The sequence below is a fragment of the Zootoca vivipara genome, chromosome 6 (genome assembly GCF_965207765.1).
Source record: "Zootoca vivipara chromosome 6, rZooViv2.hap1.1, whole genome shotgun sequence".
Lineage (NCBI taxonomy): Eukaryota > Metazoa > Chordata > Lepidosauria > Squamata > Lacertidae > Zootoca > Zootoca vivipara.
This window is the reverse complement of record NC_142589.1, coordinates 21741617-21757987: the sequence shown is the minus strand read 5'-3', so window position 1 is coordinate 21757987 and position 16371 is coordinate 21741617. Positions and strand designations below refer to the sequence as shown.

The window sequence follows — 16371 nt, the reverse complement described above, 5'->3', positions numbered from 1 at the left end:
GGAAACAAGAGAAGAGTCGCGCTTCATAGGCGGGCCCGGAGGCGGGACTTCCTCGTCGCTTGTCTGTCAACGGAGGTCCACCACCCGCCTCGCGTCAAATGGTTAATTTCTGAGGACCTGATTGGCTGTTGCAGGAGCAACGAGGTCACGTGAGCAGCCGCGGCCTGCTGAGGAAGGGCCCTCGGGGCTGGGAAGGGGGAGGCTGTTCGGCTACAGTTCTGGATTCCCTCAATGGCTTCGTTTGTTAGCACCATCCTCCCGCCTCGCAAGTAAAAAGTGGCAATAGGAGATGGGACGTTATGCGTCCAAAGACAGGAGTGATCAGTCTACCTTTTTTTTAAAAAAAAAAGTATGGTTCAGGGGCGGTTTGCTTCCTGCCTCTTTGCAAGAGCCGAACGACCGGATGTTCGATGTTCGCGTCGCTCTAGGCAACGCCCAGAAACTACGGTATATGAAAATATCCAGGTTTTTTCTTTGACGTCATCAGACGTCGACAGGAAGAAAATTTCCTTCCCGGAAGTAGGTCGGAGAAGGACACAAAATAGGGGTAGGAATGCTGTCTGGAGAGCATCCCTTTTTCTGGAGCCGGATATGGTGGAGGCCTCCTGTGTTACCATGGGGATAGGGGGCTTAGGGGTGGGGTCTCTTTTAGGGGTGGCTTGCTTGCCCTGGGGAATCCTGAGATTGGTGCTGCAGCTTGTGGGTGCGGCCGTTGTAGCTTTACTGATATATTACAGGAAAGGGGCACGCTGGCGTGAACTAACTGGCAGAAGAGACTGGTCCACGTTATGTTGACTTGACTTGTGGAACTGCCTGCCACATGATTGGAGCGTAGACTCCCGCCTCCAGCAGCTTTAAAGGGAGATGAGCCAAATTTCATGAAGGAGTAGATAAACTGTGGAACCATCTGGGAGAGGGCTGTGGTGCACAGCCGTTTGTGATCTCCCCATTGTGAAAAGCACAATGCTGGTCTAGATGGGACTCTGGCCTGGAATGGTAGAGCTCTGCTTGTTGCATTATTACATTTATATCCCTTTACTCCGTGTTGCTCAGAGAGTATGCAAAGTTTCTCTCCTGCCTCCACCCTATAATTTTGTCTTCCCATCAACCCTGTGAGGTAGGGTAACCTGAGAGATTGTGGCTGACCTGAAGTCACCAACTAAGCTTGATGGCTGAGTAGGGGAGGGATTTGAACTTGATATCCCAAAGTTTTGGGGATTAGTCTGAGTAGCCTTGACTGTTCTCGGAGCTACCAACATGAGTTGGACCAAACTGCTGGAGGCAGTGGAAGACAGGAGTGCCTGGTGTGCTCTGGTCCATGGGGTCATGAAGAGTCGGACACGACTAAATGACTAAACAACAATAACAACTTTTATAAGTTAGTGGCTGGAAGGTGGTTTGGAGAGCTGGATACTGGAGGTGTTTTTTTTCTGAGGCAGCAGTTGTATTTGAGATGCCATTGTGTATTCTGCCACCTTGATGGCTTTATTGCCGTATCTGCTTCCGTGGTCTACAACCTCTTCATCAAGTGTATAAAATGTTGTCCTTCATGAGTATCTAACTGACAAAACAGATTATAGTCTGCGAAAACCGGTGCCACAATAAATCTTCTAGTCTTTGAGGGTCTGCAATATTCCTTGCTTTAAGAATAGTGGGTAGCCAATGAAATTCCTGAGGTTGGGAATAAAAACAAATAAACAGTAGTGTACATTCACCTCCTTGGTATGCCAGGTTAAAACTAATCTTAACCAAACTTCTAATGGCATATTTGTGACCTGCTGGGACTGCTAATTTTTGATGTTATGAAAGAGTGAATATTTCTTCCTATTTTATGATTGTAGGATGATTTGATGGATTTTAGGCTACATGGGGGTCTAATGAATCAATGTGAGCTGCTTTGTATAATTTAAAGAGGAAAAACTGCACACAAATACTTATAATAAATGAGAAAAATCACATTCGTTCTGAATACGGTGTATTTGAAGTTTGTATATATATTTGAAAATCAATTAAAATATAACACAAAGAAAAAGATAAATGCATTCAAATCAAGAATCCACATCTAGAGAATAGTAAATCTGGTAAGTAAAACAAGGTAAATTTTCAGTTGAGCAGGACCCACAAATGAACAGGGCATGTTCTAGAAACTAGCAGCCATCTATATTGTTTTAAATATTAGTGTTATAAAAGGTTGTCATAATGAATGAGGAGACAACTTGCAGATAGAATTCTCCAAGTCATAAGAATCATTTATAAGCACCTATTGGGGTGCTTTCACAGTTGCTGTATCCAGGCTGGATAAAAGGTAAAGGGACCCCTGACCATTAGGTCCAGTCGTGACCGACTCTGGGGTTGCGCGCTCATCTCGCATTATTAACTGCATTCTTTTTTTAATTCAGCTTACGGTAGCTGAAAGCAACCTTGATACTAGCACAGGTAGGCTATTATGTGCTATTTGTTTCCAGAATTTTTGTATATCTGCAGAAATCTCCCTTTCAAAATATCACTATGCCGAGAGAAATTTCCCTCAGTCTGTTCTTGCTGCGTGTGGACTCCTGAAGGCTGTTGCCAGATATACTTCAAATGAGTCAGGTGTAGAATGTGACTTGTGGGCAAGATAATGCACATATAGACATAGGAGTAAGATATTGAAATAGGATTGGGCAGTCTTTGGGGATATAGTGTTGCAGAGAGGAGAGGCTAGGTTATTTCTAACCCTTTGTGCTTTCTGACTAAAGAACCCCAACCCATTCTATTTTTCTCTTTCTAGGTGTATACACCAGAGTTAGATTATAGCAATGGATGCTGCTGGGCGCCCTTCGACGGGACAGGTGATCCTCCTGGCGACCAGTTCAGCTGTCACCGCAATTCTGTATGCCATTTATAGGCAAAAGTCAAAAATAGTTCACAGCCTGAAGGTCAGTTGTTGCTTAGAACAGGGCCACGGATAACCATTATTTTTAATTTTATGTATTCAGTATTTTTTCAATGTCTGTTCTGCTTCTCAACTGAAAAGTATCTGGAGCAACTGCAACAGCCTTTAAATGTTAAATGTATATAAGGTAAAGCCTGTTATGAACATCATAAACTAAAAGTATATTGGATCCAAAAACTACAAATGCCAAACGAAGGGAGGAAATCCCAAAAGGCGAGAAAGGAGTGGGGTGTGTGTGTGTGTTTACACAATTATTGTGTTATGGGTTGTAGTCAATGAATTCCTACGCAAAGTAGACCCATGCAAAGATGTTGAGTGAAGGACAGGCTCTTACCAATGTTTAATTCCCTCCTCCACCCAGGGAGCAAAAAAAGTCACCCTAGACCAGGATTTGAAAACTATCCTTATGGAAGCGCCTGGGAAGTGTGTCCCTTATGCAGTAATAGAAGGTAGGCTTTGGGAGTCTTGTGGGTTGCTGGTAATGGGTGTGGGTGTGGGTGGGAAGCATGTATGAGTATTTGCCATTAGGTGTCTAGTTTGCTCCATCTGTCAGGGAGGATTGTGGTATAAAGTGCACACTAAAATGCAACTGGCTTCATCCCATGGACTGCAAGAAGATCAAACCTATCCATTCTTAAGGAAATCAGCCCTGAGTGCTCACTGGAAAGACAGATCGTGAAGCTGAGGCTCCAATACTTTGGCCACCTCATGAGAAGAGAAGAATCCTTGGAATAGACCCTGATGTTGGGAAAGATTGAGGGCACTAGGAGAAGGGGACGACAGAGGATGAGATGGTTGGACAGTGTTCTCGAAGCTACGAACATGAGTTTGACCAAACTGCGGGAGGCAGTGCAAGACAGGAGTGCCTGGCGTGCTCTGGTCCATGGGGTCACGAAGAGTCGGACACGACTAAACGACTAAACAACAACAAAATGCAACTCTCATCAGCCCCAACCAGTGATCATGGCTCTCCCTGTACTGCATAATCCTTCAACCTGTGGGTAGTTTAATGGGTTCCTATTGCTCTTGCTGTTCTGTTACACTGTGGTGAGTCTTCAGGTGTGCAATTAAGCTCTTTTCAGCTGTTCTTTTCTCCCTCCGCCATCCAATAGGTGTCGTGCGGTCTATTAAGGAAACCCTCAACAGTCAGTTTGTGGAAAACTGCAAGGGAGTGGTTCAGAGGCTAACACTGCAGGAGCACAAGATAGTGTGGAACCGAACTACGCACCTCTGGTAGGTACATTTCACTCCCAGGCTTGAAAATGGGGCAAGTGGGTTGTTGCTTCCATTGATGTATTGGTGTGTGAGGCAAGAGCTTTTATTGGAGTATGCGGCTTAATTAATAGGGTAGGCCAGGTGCCATTCAGATTATTATAATCCACCTTTCAATCTCTATCAGGGTGGAGTCTGCATGCAGTCCTATATACTCCTCTGGCCCCCAGGGCTCTTCCCAGGCTATATCCCCTCTGTCCCCCCGTGGGTGCTTTTGCCTGGCTGGAATGTGCTCCTGTGAGGATGCCTCTAGCTTGCCAAGATGGAGAGTTGTGTATATATAAAAAATCTGGCTTCTGTGCCAGAAAAGCAGCCCCCATGTTAAAAAAGATCCCCCCAGGTTTTTTTTTCAAAGTATTCATCCAGCACCTAGGAAGTTTAATCAAAATGTGCTGTGGCACCTTAAAGACGAATATATTTGTTATGGCATCAGTTTTTGTGGACAAAAGTCCATTTCGGTATAGCGTGAAGGATCATTCTCAATGGGCAGATATGGGATGGGGAGAGAGAGATGTAAAGAGTGGGGTGAAGTGTCAATGAAAAGCAAACAAAAGATGAAAACAAAACAGTTTGTGACAATTGCATTGCAGTTGGGAACAGGAGCAGGGAACCATTTGGACCAGTGTTGGGTAGAGCCAGAGGCAAAGGTGGCAATAAAGAAAATCAAGTTTTACCTTGTATAGCAGGCTAGATAGTACACACACTCTGTCCTCCATTGAGAGAAGGAGAGAAGGAAGCATTATCAGAGTTCAAGAATGCATTCCAACCAGGCAAGAACGCTGAGGGAAGAGTGCAGCTTTGGAAGACCTTCCCTGTCCCTGATCTGAATAGTTGTGATATGGAAGGGGAGGGAAGAGTAGCACAAGCAAATTCCGGCAGACTCAAGCAAATTCTTCATTAGGTTTCTGTAGACCGAAATGTTAGGACCCGTTCCTGGGCAAACCTTTATGTGTGCAGCAGGTGGGCCCAGCTAAGTGGGCAATCCGTTTTGTGTTTCTGCTGCTGCTTTAAACCTTTTTGCTGGGTCCTCTTTCCCCAGGAGCGACTACGAGAAGATCATTCACCAGAGGACCAACACAACAGCCTTTGATATGGTGCCCCAGGAGGGAGGAGCCGATGTCGCCGTGAGGGTGTTGAAACCCCTGGACGCTGCCGAGCTCAGCTTGGAGACAGTGTACGAGAAGTTCCACCCGTCCGTCCAGTCCTTCACGGACGTGATCGGCCACTACATCAGCGGGGAGCGCCCCAAAGGCATCAAGGAGACCGAAGAGATGCTGAAGGTGGGGGCGGCGCTTACCGGGGTGGGCGAGCTGGTCCTGGACAACAACACCATCAGGCTGCAGCCCCCCAAGCAGGGGATGCGCTATTACCTAAGCAGCCTAGATTTCGAGGCCTTGCTCCAGAAGGAAGAATCAAGCGTCCGTCTCTGGAAGGTCCTGACTCTCCTTTTCGGCTTTGCCACATGCGCCGTGCTCTTCTTCGTCCTGCACAAGCAGTACCGCCATCACCGGGAGAAGCAGCGCCTGCGTCAGGTGCAGGAGATGATCGCAGCGGGCGGGGACACACTGAACGCATGCGTCGTCTGCTTGAGCAACGCCCGCTCGTGTGTGTTCCTTGAGTGTGGGCACGTCTGCTCGTGCGACAAGTGCTACCAGGCGCTGCCGCAGCCTCCCCGTTGCCCCATTTGTAGGCAAGAGATCGCAAGAGTCGTGCCTTTGTACAACAGCTGAATTGGCGGCGCCGTCTCTTTCGGCGACCTCCCCGTCGGCCTTTCTCGTTGAGGAACGTCCTTCTGGCTTTCGCTGCAGCGTTAGAGGCGTGCAGGGTGTGGGTTTGGTGGGTTGTGACCCTTTGCACAGACAGTTGGAGAACCAAGCCGTGTTGCATAGAGCCGCAAACAAAGATTCGGAGCTTTTAACGATTGCTGTGATTTGGGAAGTAGACTATTCAACACTGCTTGGGTGGATTTTCTTTGCCAAAATGAAGGTTCTCAACTGACAATTCACATGTAAACCATGGAAAATTCGGTTTTCTCCAACCTGGTGCCCCGCAGATATTTTTGACTACAGTTACCATCATCCCTGGGGTTGTAGCCTAAACCACCTGGAGGGCACCAGGTTGGATAAGGCTGCTTAAACTAATCCCTGTATTTCCTTTCTCCTGTGTGAGAATTAACAGGATCATGTTTCTAAACTGGTATGCTTTTTCTGAGTTCTTTTTCACCAGTGCTGTGTGTGTGTTCTTCCTCCGAAACATTTACCAATCCCAATTCTCTCCTGAGAAGTTCCAAATTCAGTGCTCAGAATAAATTAAGTTTGCACTGCTTTGGTTTTAATTTTGCTTTCAGTATTACAGAGCTAAAATCTTTTGTATTATTATTATTATTATTATTATTATTATTATTATTATTATTATTATTATATTTAGTAAGGAGGTGGTTAGAGAGAAGAGGGAATACTCTTGAGCTTATGGCAAGGGGGCAGGCAGGGCAGCAGCCCTAGGGGGAAAATGGAAAGTCGCACTGACCAGTGAAGTACAACCTCTCCCCCACCCGGCACAGCTCTCTGGTAGTTGCTGACTGTTCATTAAACAGAATCAGGCCACTTCCACAGGGTGGATGATGATGAAAATGGCAACCAAAGTGATCAAGAGGATGGAGCAACTCCCCTGTGAGGAATGGTTGCAGCACGGCAATTAAAGGATTTAAAGTGGTTTGATTGTAATTATCCCTTCCTATAATTTTGAAGGAAAACATAAAGTGCTTTGTATGTCAGCACTTCACGGGTTCCTTAATTTGGTGCAGGTGTTCATTTTAAGTATAAACAGGACTCTGTTTTCGTAGCTGATTGTATGTAGCAATGCCCTCTTTATGCACCAACGTGGTCTAAACGTGCATATTGTCCTCTAGACCCAAGTTTTGGGCACCTGTATTCATGCAAACACAAACCTATACATATTCACACACAGAACGGGTATTATAAACTGTTCAGTCATGACAAAGGCTCTTGTTTCCGAAAAGGACAGGACGGTGTTTGGGTGACAGGGACTGATCTCTCCACCACTTTTAATTGTTCTCTGAAATGTGGAGGGGAGGGGAAATGAAAAGAAAAGATGAAATATCTCCACAAGCCCCTTCCCAATACCCACCCATTTCAATGGATGGAAGGGAGAGATCTCCTTCATTTACAATACCAGTAAGCAGTGTGTGTATCCAATGTAAACAAGATGCTACAGCTCTGTATATAAAAGGCTAGACTATTGGGCTACAGGTTCGCAGAGGAGGAGGAAGAGGCTGGCGGGTTTGAATGCCCTTTATCGGTTCGAAAGGTGGAGAGCTTCGGAGCTCTTCTCGCACAGGGGTTTCCCAGCCCAGAAACAGCTTTCAAGCTCTCAGACTTGCTTACCTGCTCTTAGAGGCTCTGGCGGGAACTCGGGCGACCTTGCGAAAGCTCGCAAGAGCCTCCAAGGGTTGGGTAAGCAAGTCTGAGCTAAGAAGCTCTCTGCTTGGGGAGCAAGGCCTGCTCAGAGCCCAGTTCTGGAAAGGGTAAGGATGTTTGCGACAGTTCCAAGGCGGTGGTTCGAGTATGCACGTACCTGCACCTATGTAACATCCCCGGAATGTGACTCCTGCGCAAGGTACGATCACACAGTCCTCGCTGCTTTGACACTTGCCTAAGAACGTGAGCTGAGCTGTGCCGGATCAGGCCCGTGGCCCACCTAGTGCAGCATCCTGTCCTCACAGCAGCCTACCAGATGCCTGTGGGAAACAGCAAGCGGGACCCGAGAATGAGAACTTTATCTCGCCCTGCCCCACCCTCCATGGTTTCTAGCAACTCTTCCCCAGACAGCCTTGCAATGATATTTTGACCCTTTTCTTTGCTCAGGGTATGATTGCCCGACCTCAAGGCGAGAGAACAGGGAAGGTGCCTTTACATCTCTGCACGAGTCCATGCGCAGAGCTGGCTTCCTTCCAAGTGAGTGTGTACCCTGAACAATGGCACGGAAATGTGGGCTGCTCCTGATGGTAGCTGATTCAGTTGGGGCTGAAACAGAACTGACAACGAACGCAGAGTTAGTAACTGTGTGTGATTGGTTAAAGGGCCTTCCTGTGGTCCAGATCTCCCCACTCTGCCGCTGCTATTTACTTAAAAATGTGCCGTGAGTTGCATGATTCCTTGTTTTGAATCCTGTTATCAGAATCCCCAGAAGTAGGTTAGGCTGAGTGACTGACACTGCACTTCATGCCTGAGTTAGGTCACCCGCTTCCTATTTCAGCACTCTTAATGCACTACAGCACGCTGGCTCTCGATGTGACAATTGGACAGGTATAACAATGGGAAGCATGAATCCAGTTTGCTCTCTGGAGAAGACCGGTGCAATCACCTGAGATAGCTACTTCATTTCCTTATTTATTGCATTTGCACCCCACATTTTCCTCCAAGGAGCTGGAGGCAGCATACATGATTCTTCCTCCTCCATCTCCACAGCAACCCTGTGAGGTAGGTTAGGCTGAGAGGCCATGACTGGCCCAGGGTTTAGTGAGCTTCATGGCCAAGTGGGGATTTGAACCTTGGTCTCCCACTACACCACATCAGGTTTCTGCTGTGCTGCCATGCCTTTAACCAGTTGTAGAGCTTAAAACGATCTGCATGAATTCTGAGCCCTGTATTGTTTGGGTACCTATGCTTTTGTGGTTCCTGAGATGCTGCGTTGGGACACTAGGTGGCGATGCATCACTGTGATTGTTGCGCTCAGGTGGCCAAGCTCAGCAACCTTCAGCTACAAACCCACAACTCCATCTGCTGGCAGGCTTTCTTTCGCCAAGCGAAGATGCAGAGGTGTGATGGTAAACAGGGACAGCAAAGCAGAGTGAGCTGCCACTCTGGTCTATTTCTGTTTCTGCCGCTCCCTTTCACTCCTACAGCGATGATACTATTGGACCTAGGAATCTGTTTTCCAAGTAAGAGAGTGTCTTCGGCAGCCACCTGTTTCAGTCCCAGAGTGAAGCAACAACACAAAAAAATATTCCGACAATGTTAAAAAGCACAATATCTCATGCAAATGGTCCGTGTGTGTGTGTTATTTTCGCACGTCCATCTTTGCAGTACTTGGAGATTGGTGTGAGGGAAGGCAAGATGGGTGAGAATCCATCTTGCATGTGCTGCAGTCTGCACATGCCCAGGGGCAGTCTTTTCTTCATGACATTGCAAGGCATTAGAGGGAGGACGGTGGCTCAGTTGCAGAGCACCTGCAGGTTCAATCCTTGGCATTTTCGGGTAGGTTTGGGAAGGTCCCCTGCCTAAAATCGTACAAAGCTACAGCCAGTCGGTGTGGGCAGTACTGAGCTAGAGGGATCAATGTTCTGACTTTGTCTGTGCACACTTTGCTCCTACAAGGTAAGATGGCCACCAGTTTTAAAAGGGATAAGACAAATTAATGGCGGTGGTGGCGGGGAGTACTGCAAAGACATCTGTCTAATATCAATGGGCAGGGAGTTCCAAAGTGTAGGTGCTGCCACAACGAAGGATTCCATTACAAGTGTGAAATCAAAGTGATATGGCACTTGTAAAAGGGCTGATTCTGCAGATCATTTAGGTGAATGTATACTGCAAGAAGCTTGTCATAGAATCCCAGAGCTGGAAGTGATCCTGGGAATCATCTAGTAGTTCAACCCCCTGCAATGCAGGAATTGAAAAGCTGTCCCATACAGGGATCGAACCGGCAACCTTGGCGTTACCAGCACCATGTTCTAACCCACTGCACTATTCACTCGGTCCTGATCAGCCCCATGTGGAAGTAGGTCAGTGATGGGAACCTGCAGCTTTTCAGAGGTAGCTGGACACCACTGTCCATCACCCCCACCTTTGGCCATGATGCTGGCAGGGGCTGATGGGAACTGGAGTCTATCAACATTTGGAGGGTTACTGGTCGGCCCCCTCTGATGTACCTCTTCACTATCACTTCTGCATGAGATCATTTAAGGCCAAGATGGGGAAACTTGTGACTTTCCACTTTCCACTTACTTACTTTGAACCACTTTTCCATTCAGTTTGCAGAAAGCCTTTTGAAGTTCCTTGCAATCCTGTTTTTTTAAATATATAAAGCTATGGTTTTCCCAGTAGTGATGTATGGAAGTGAGAGCTGGACCATAAAGAAGGCTGATCGCCGAAGAATTGATGCCTTTGAATTATGGTGCTGGAGGAGACTCTTGAGAGTCCCATGGACTGCAAGGAGATCAAACCTATCTATTCTGAAGGAGATCAGCCCTGAGCGCTCACTGGAAGAATAGATCGTGAAGCTGAGGCTCCAATACTTTGGCCACCTCATGAGAAGAGAAGACTCCCTGAAATAGACCCTGATGTTGGGAAAGATGGAGGGCATACAGCGCTTCAAGGCATGATAGAGCAGCAAATTAAATTAAGAAGTAAGCAGGCGGCTCCTGTTGCACCTCCTGCCCACCCACGCTAGTTGTTTTTTGAGTGAGAGCAACAAATCCCTCTTAATGTTTGCACCTGAAACGTGCCAGTCAAAAAACCGACCTCGTGGTTCTCTATTCCGCCCTCCCACCGACTCCCCACTCATAGGTAGGGCTGGCAAATCCGACAGTCCTGGTTTCTTTTCTTTTTTTCCAAGGTGGGGAGCGATCTGGAGACTGTGACCTGCAGCTTAGGCAGAGAGAGGCAGGGAGAGAACAGAGCTGTGTTTGGTAAACTGAAGGCTGCTCCTTGGCATTTCCAGGTAGGGCTGGGAAAACATCCTTGCCTGTGCAGAATCATTGCTTGTCAGTGTAGATGAGGGTTGGGGAAATCATCTATGCACAGTTTCTTATTCCCCTGTTCTTATTCTCCCTTTTTTAGGCTTGAAAAAAAAGTCTTTTCACTTTTTTTTTTCAAGCATAAGGGGAAGGCATGTGCTCTTTGGAGAGTTTGACTGGGGAGGCAAGAGTTAATCATCCCCCCCTCCCAGCTGCTATCCCCAGGAAACTCACAACAACCCTGCAACAGTTAGGCTTGGAGGGCGTTACTCCCCAGGTTCCATCCAATCACAATCCCCCCAAATCCTGCCCCCCAATGCAGTTGGAAACTCCTTCTGTTGTAGCATTCTAATCTAATTTCAGTAGGGGGCAGGAGGATGGAATCCTGTGGGTGCCATCTAGATGCATGAAAGTCTAGACGTGCATATTGACAACCCATGTTTTAAGCTGCCTTGAAGTCCCTTTTGTTGCTTTTGTTGTGAGTGAGTGTCTTTTCATGAGGACTAGTGACATGCCCAGGGATGTTTTTTTTAAAAAAAAAAATGGAGCCACCCTCAAAAAGCATACATCTTTCTCCCGCTCCGAGATCATCTTTCCATTTAGACTTCATAAAAGTATTCCTTCTAGCATTTTCAAATCTACTTCAAGCCGCTTTTGGAAGCTGGGCTCCTTGAAACACATTTCTGTGTGTGCGAGACCTGAAATGGGGAAACTGGGACAGTCGTTTTTACTCCTTACAGGACCCTCAGCGGGAGATGCTGAGGGGAGCCGGCAGCCAAAACCTTCTCCTGAAACGCTTGAGAAAAACTGAGTTAGATTTCCTAAGCTGGGCCCTGTGGGAAGCAGGGATAGGATAGCTCCTGGGGAAAATACCTTTAAGATGCTCTTGAATTACATTTCACCCAGTTGTCCTACTTTCCAGAGTAAAGTACCCTACTTTATAGAGGACAGTCCTCTACCTCAAGGGATGTCAGAGAGAACAGCCCTTTTATTTGGAGATGTCTTCTGGGACTTCCCAGTCCAAATCGGGTTTAACGATATGGAGGATGTGCAGGAGAGGCCTCGAAAATGTCCATGAACATCTGGATGGCAGATTGTGGCAGGCCGCTGGTCTTCCCCACCAGGATGAGATTTTATTTCTATTAAAATGAGAAGAGCATAAAAAAGCCTGCTGGATCAGGCCAAAAGCCCTTCTAGTCCAGAGTCCCTGTTCTCAGAGTGGCCAACCAGATGTCTGTGGGAAATGCAAGCAGCAACACGCAGGCAAGGGCACTTTCTCCTCCTGTGGCTTCCAGCAACTAGTGTACAGAAGCATTTATTGCCTCTGGCGGTAGAGGCAGAGCAATAGCCATCATGGCTTGTAGCCAGATAGCCTAACCACCAGGGCCGGATTTAGGTTTGATGAGGCCCTAAGCTACTGAAGGTAATAGGGCCCTTTATGTCCAGCTGTCCTTTGTCAACAACAAATTGCCGCTGTTTTTTGTGTTGAATATATGTTATATGGTAATTTATGGACCTAATAGGTATCTAAAGCCATTCGCACATAACAAAATATGTATTTTATCATGCAGAATGTAGGCACCCTATATATAGAAATGAGCAAACCAGTGATATTTTAGGGAGCAGACTAGCAGGCAGGGCCCATTACTTACATCATAGGAGCCTACACAACACAAAACACTGTTGTTGTATGTAGGTTTTATTTTATTTGTTTTTATCTTGTATTTTGGAAATATACATCCAGTTTTTATTCTTTTAATTTTTTTGCCCCCCCCCCCCCAGAGAGTGGGGCCCTAAGCTATGGCTTGTTTAGCTTATACGTGAATCCAGCACTGCTAACCACCCATGGATTTGTGCAATCCTCTTTTTAAAGCCATCTGATTTGGTGGCCTTCACTGCCTCCTGGGGGTGGGAGTTCCATAGTTTGTGCTGTGTGAAGAAGGACTTTATTTTACCTGTCTTGAATCTTACAACATTCAGCTTCATTGGCTGTTTGCGAGTTCTAGTGTTATGGGGGGAGAAAATGTCCCTCTCCTCTCTCCATGCCATGCATTATTTTATAGACTTCACCTCTTTTTTTGCTTTTTTAAAAGAAAGAGTCCTAGTTGCTGCAGCATAGGGGAGTCGATTCATCCCCTTGATCATTTTGACCTCACTTTTCTGAACTTTTCCCAACTCTGGAATATCCTTTTTGAAGTGAGGCGACCAGAACCGCACACAGTATTCCAAATGCGGCTGCACCAAAGATTTGTATAATGGCATTGTGATATTGGCAGTTTTATTCCCAATTCTCTTCCTAATGATGGAATCTTTCCCTAGCACGGAGTCCGATAATCATAATTCCTATGCCTCCTCTATTTTGAAGGGACGTCTCGTTTATTTATTTTATTCATTTCATAAAAGCCATACACCCCTTGATTGTTTACAAAGAGAAGAAAGCCATAACATTATTGGTAAAAAAAAAAAAACAACAACAGTAAAAACAGCAACAAAGAACACCTATTTAAAACATTTTAAAAAATTTAAAATAAGCAATAAACTAAAAAAAAAAGCTTGAAATGTTCTACATATCTGGGTAGGCTTGTCTACACAGAAATATTTTTAGCAGGTGCTGAAAAAAGTACAGTGAAGGTGCTTGTCTGATGTCAATAGGCAGGGAGTTCCCAAGTGTACCTGTTTCCCCTATTTTAAGACGTAGTCATAAAATAAGCCATAGCAGGATTTTTAAGCATTCAAGGAATATAAGCCATGCCCCGAAAATAAGACATAGTGATAGGCGCAGCAGCAATGCCGGCTGCGGCAGGAGGGAAAAAAATAAGACATCCCACCGGAAATAAGCCACCCTGTGGTTTTTTGAGGGAAAAAGGTTATAAGACGGTGTCTTAAAAAGGGGGGAACACGTAGGTGCTGCCACAATCAAAGTTCACTTTAAACAGCAAGAACCTTACGAAGGGAGGCCTATGCCGGGATTGTTCAGTCGGTAGAACATGAGACTATTAATCTCAGGGTCATGGGTTTGAGCCCCACGTTGGGCAAAAATATTCCTGCATTGCAGGGGGTTGGACTAGAATAGATGACCCTTGTGGTCCCTTCCAACTCTACGATTCTAAGATGCCCACCCAAACCTGGACAGCAGACTAAATGGGCACACAGCTCACCTGGCCACTGCGGGGAGATGGGTTTATGTCTATTTAATTTGTGGTCCTAGTTTCTAAATTTGAACCGACACATACTGTATAAATGCAAATTGTGTCATGAGCAATGGGAGTGAAAGTTCAACCGAAACTAGAGGGCATCATGTTGGCTACCTCTGTTGTAGCCTTTTCTCCTAGGGAAATTGTTCCGCATCTTTTCCATCTCTAAGTACGTCATTTATTGAGATGGGGTTGGGGTGGGAAAACACTACTCTGCGGGTGGTTTTCCTCCCCAGCCCATGAAGTTCTTGCTTTAATGTTCATTTAAATCACGTGAATCTGTTGTGGTGATGGGTAGGTGCAACTTGCGAATTTCAGCGTTGGCCAAAGGTGCCAGACTTTGCAAGCTGACGTATTTGCGGTGCCTGTGCGAAAATGAAAGGGCTCCAGAGGCGATAGCAGCCTGTAAATAGGAGGTGTGCTGCTGCCAGTGTGTATTTAAAATACTGTACTTATTGACAGTCTTCCAGTTGGGTCAGGGATCAGAGCCTGCAATTACATTTCCAGGGAAAAGGAATATCTCCAGGTTTGAAGGGATGTAAGGTGGGGAAGCTCCCCTTCCCTTGGGATGGATCTGTGCTGTGGAAATGAAAGCTGCTTCACCTAGCCTTTATTTGCTTGCTCCTCTTCCCAGATCATGGCTGTACTTTGGCCCATCGGCAGCGGAAATATTGTTATGCCTTTGGAAAACGGCCAGCAGAGAACAGCTCTTTCCATATGCCCAGAGTGAACTCAATGCCCCCAAGGTGGTCAAAGGCATTTTAACTATTGCTTTATACAGCTTTAAACCTGCACTTTGAATTCTCTGTGGAAGAGAAGGAAGGAGGAAGCACATTGATGAAAGTATCTGACCCAGGGGTGGCTCACCTTGTGTGTGCATGTATGTGCATATCAGTGGTGGGTGGGGCAGAAAGGGTGTGTGACCTGCCACTCTCCCCGCCCCAAACACCAAGCAGCGCTCTCTTTTCAGTTGATATGTGCAGATCAGCTGATGGGGGTGGCTATATTTTCCTCCCAACTGATCAAATGATTGACTTGATAACCAGGAAGGGAGGAAATTTTTATCTGGGCTCTTTCTCCATGCACCTAAGTGCCTTTATTTGGTCTCCAATTATGTCTCTGTGGGGCAGTTTGTGTGGTCAGCCGTTAACCAAAAGGTTGGTAGTTTGAGCCCACCTAGCGAACATTTCTGTTTAATTCTTCTACTTGTTACAATGAGTAGTAATAACACACCCTCCAACATTTCTCCGATTAAAATAGGGACATCATTTTCCACAATAAAAATAATTTCATACCCTGCCCACCTGACAGGGTTGCCCCAGCTACTCTGAGTGACTTCCAACACATATAAAAACATAATAAAACATTAAACATTTTTAAAAAAACCCTTCCCTATACAGGACTGCCTTCAGATGGCTCGGGGGTTGGATAACTCCATACCCTCCAGGATTTATCTGATGGAAATAGGGACACCCTAACGGAAAGTGGGACATTATTGGATCACATCAGAAACTGAGACAGCTTCTGTAAATCCAGGACTGTCACTGGAAACTAGGGACACTTGGAGGGTCTGTAATACCATAATAATCCTTTTATTATTTATACCCCACCCACCTGAATGGGTTTCCCCAGCCACTCGGTTGGCTTCCAACCAAATATTAAAAACACAATACAGCATCAAACATTAAAAACTTCCCTAAACAGGACTGCTTTCAGATGTCTTCTAAAAGTCAGATAGTTGTTTATTTCCTTGACATCTGGTGGGAGGGCAGGTGCCACTACCGAGAAGGCCCTCTGCCTGCTTCCCTGTAACTGCAGTGAAGGAACCACCAGAAGTCTCTCGTAGCAGGACCTCAGTGAACTCAGTGCCTTTCAGAGTAACTTTCCTTACAGGGTTGTTGTGGGGGGTCAATTGAGGGGGGCAGGGAGAACCACATAGGCAACCTTGTGCTCCTTGGAGTGAGGGCAGGAGAGAGAAAAATTGGTCTTTTCCTGAATAAGGTGACATCTCCCACACATGGAGGCAGGGCAAGGCAACCCAGGCTGGGCCAAGAACAGAACTCCTGGCTTCCTTTAACTTCTGGCTGTAGGAAACTGACAACTGACAACTGAAACTGATGTCTCAGGTAGACAAGGGGTTGCATCACCTTGCTGTAACACAGTGAGCGATGCCTTTCAGTTACATAGGAGGATTCCATCCTGACACTGGATCTCTC

At 46.2% G+C, this 16371-nt stretch overlaps 1 protein-coding gene and 1 non-coding gene across 5 annotated transcripts; both read left to right on the top strand.

Annotated features, from left to right (window-relative positions):
- The first annotated feature begins 8 nt into the window (after positions 1 to 8).
- On the top strand, positions 9 to 6531 carry MUL1 (mitochondrial E3 ubiquitin protein ligase 1). Of its 4 annotated transcripts, none has more exons than XM_088671764.1 (5): positions 9 to 144; positions 2771 to 2918; positions 3297 to 3384; positions 4048 to 4168; positions 5247 to 6531. In XM_088671764.1, exons 2-5 carry the CDS (start codon positions 2799 to 2801, stop codon positions 5935 to 5937), a joined length of 1020 nt encoding a protein of 339 aa, XP_088527890.1. In that variant the 5' UTR covers positions 9 to 144; positions 2771 to 2798; the 3' UTR covers positions 5938 to 6531. The 4 variants fall into 4 exon arrangements, with proteins under 4 accessions (XP_088527890.1, XP_034975355.2, XP_088527889.1 ...); XM_035119464.3 differs by having other exon boundaries at positions 124 to 547; XM_088671763.1 differs by lacking the exon at positions 9 to 144 and adding an exon at positions 167 to 519.
- Positions 6532 to 13923: 7392 nt separating this feature from the next.
- TRNAN-AUU (transfer RNA asparagine (anticodon AUU)) lies at positions 13924 to 13996 on the top strand. The gene has a single exon. It is a non-coding gene; the product is annotated as a tRNA-Asn (tRNA).
- Positions 13997 to 16371: the final 2375 nt, after the last annotated feature.

Coding starts and splice junctions, on each gene's coding strand:
- MUL1 (XM_088671764.1), top strand. CDS start 2,799: ATGGATGCTGCTGGGCGCCCTTCGACGGGACAGGTGATCCTCCTGGCG. Junction 2,919..3,296: donor AAATAGTTCACAGCCTGAAG/GTCAGTTGTTGC, acceptor TCCTCCACCCAG/GGAGCAAAAAAAGTCACCCT. Junction 3,385..4,047: donor CCCTTATGCAGTAATAGAAG/GTAGGCTTTGGG, acceptor GCCATCCAATAG/GTGTCGTGCGGTCTATTAAG.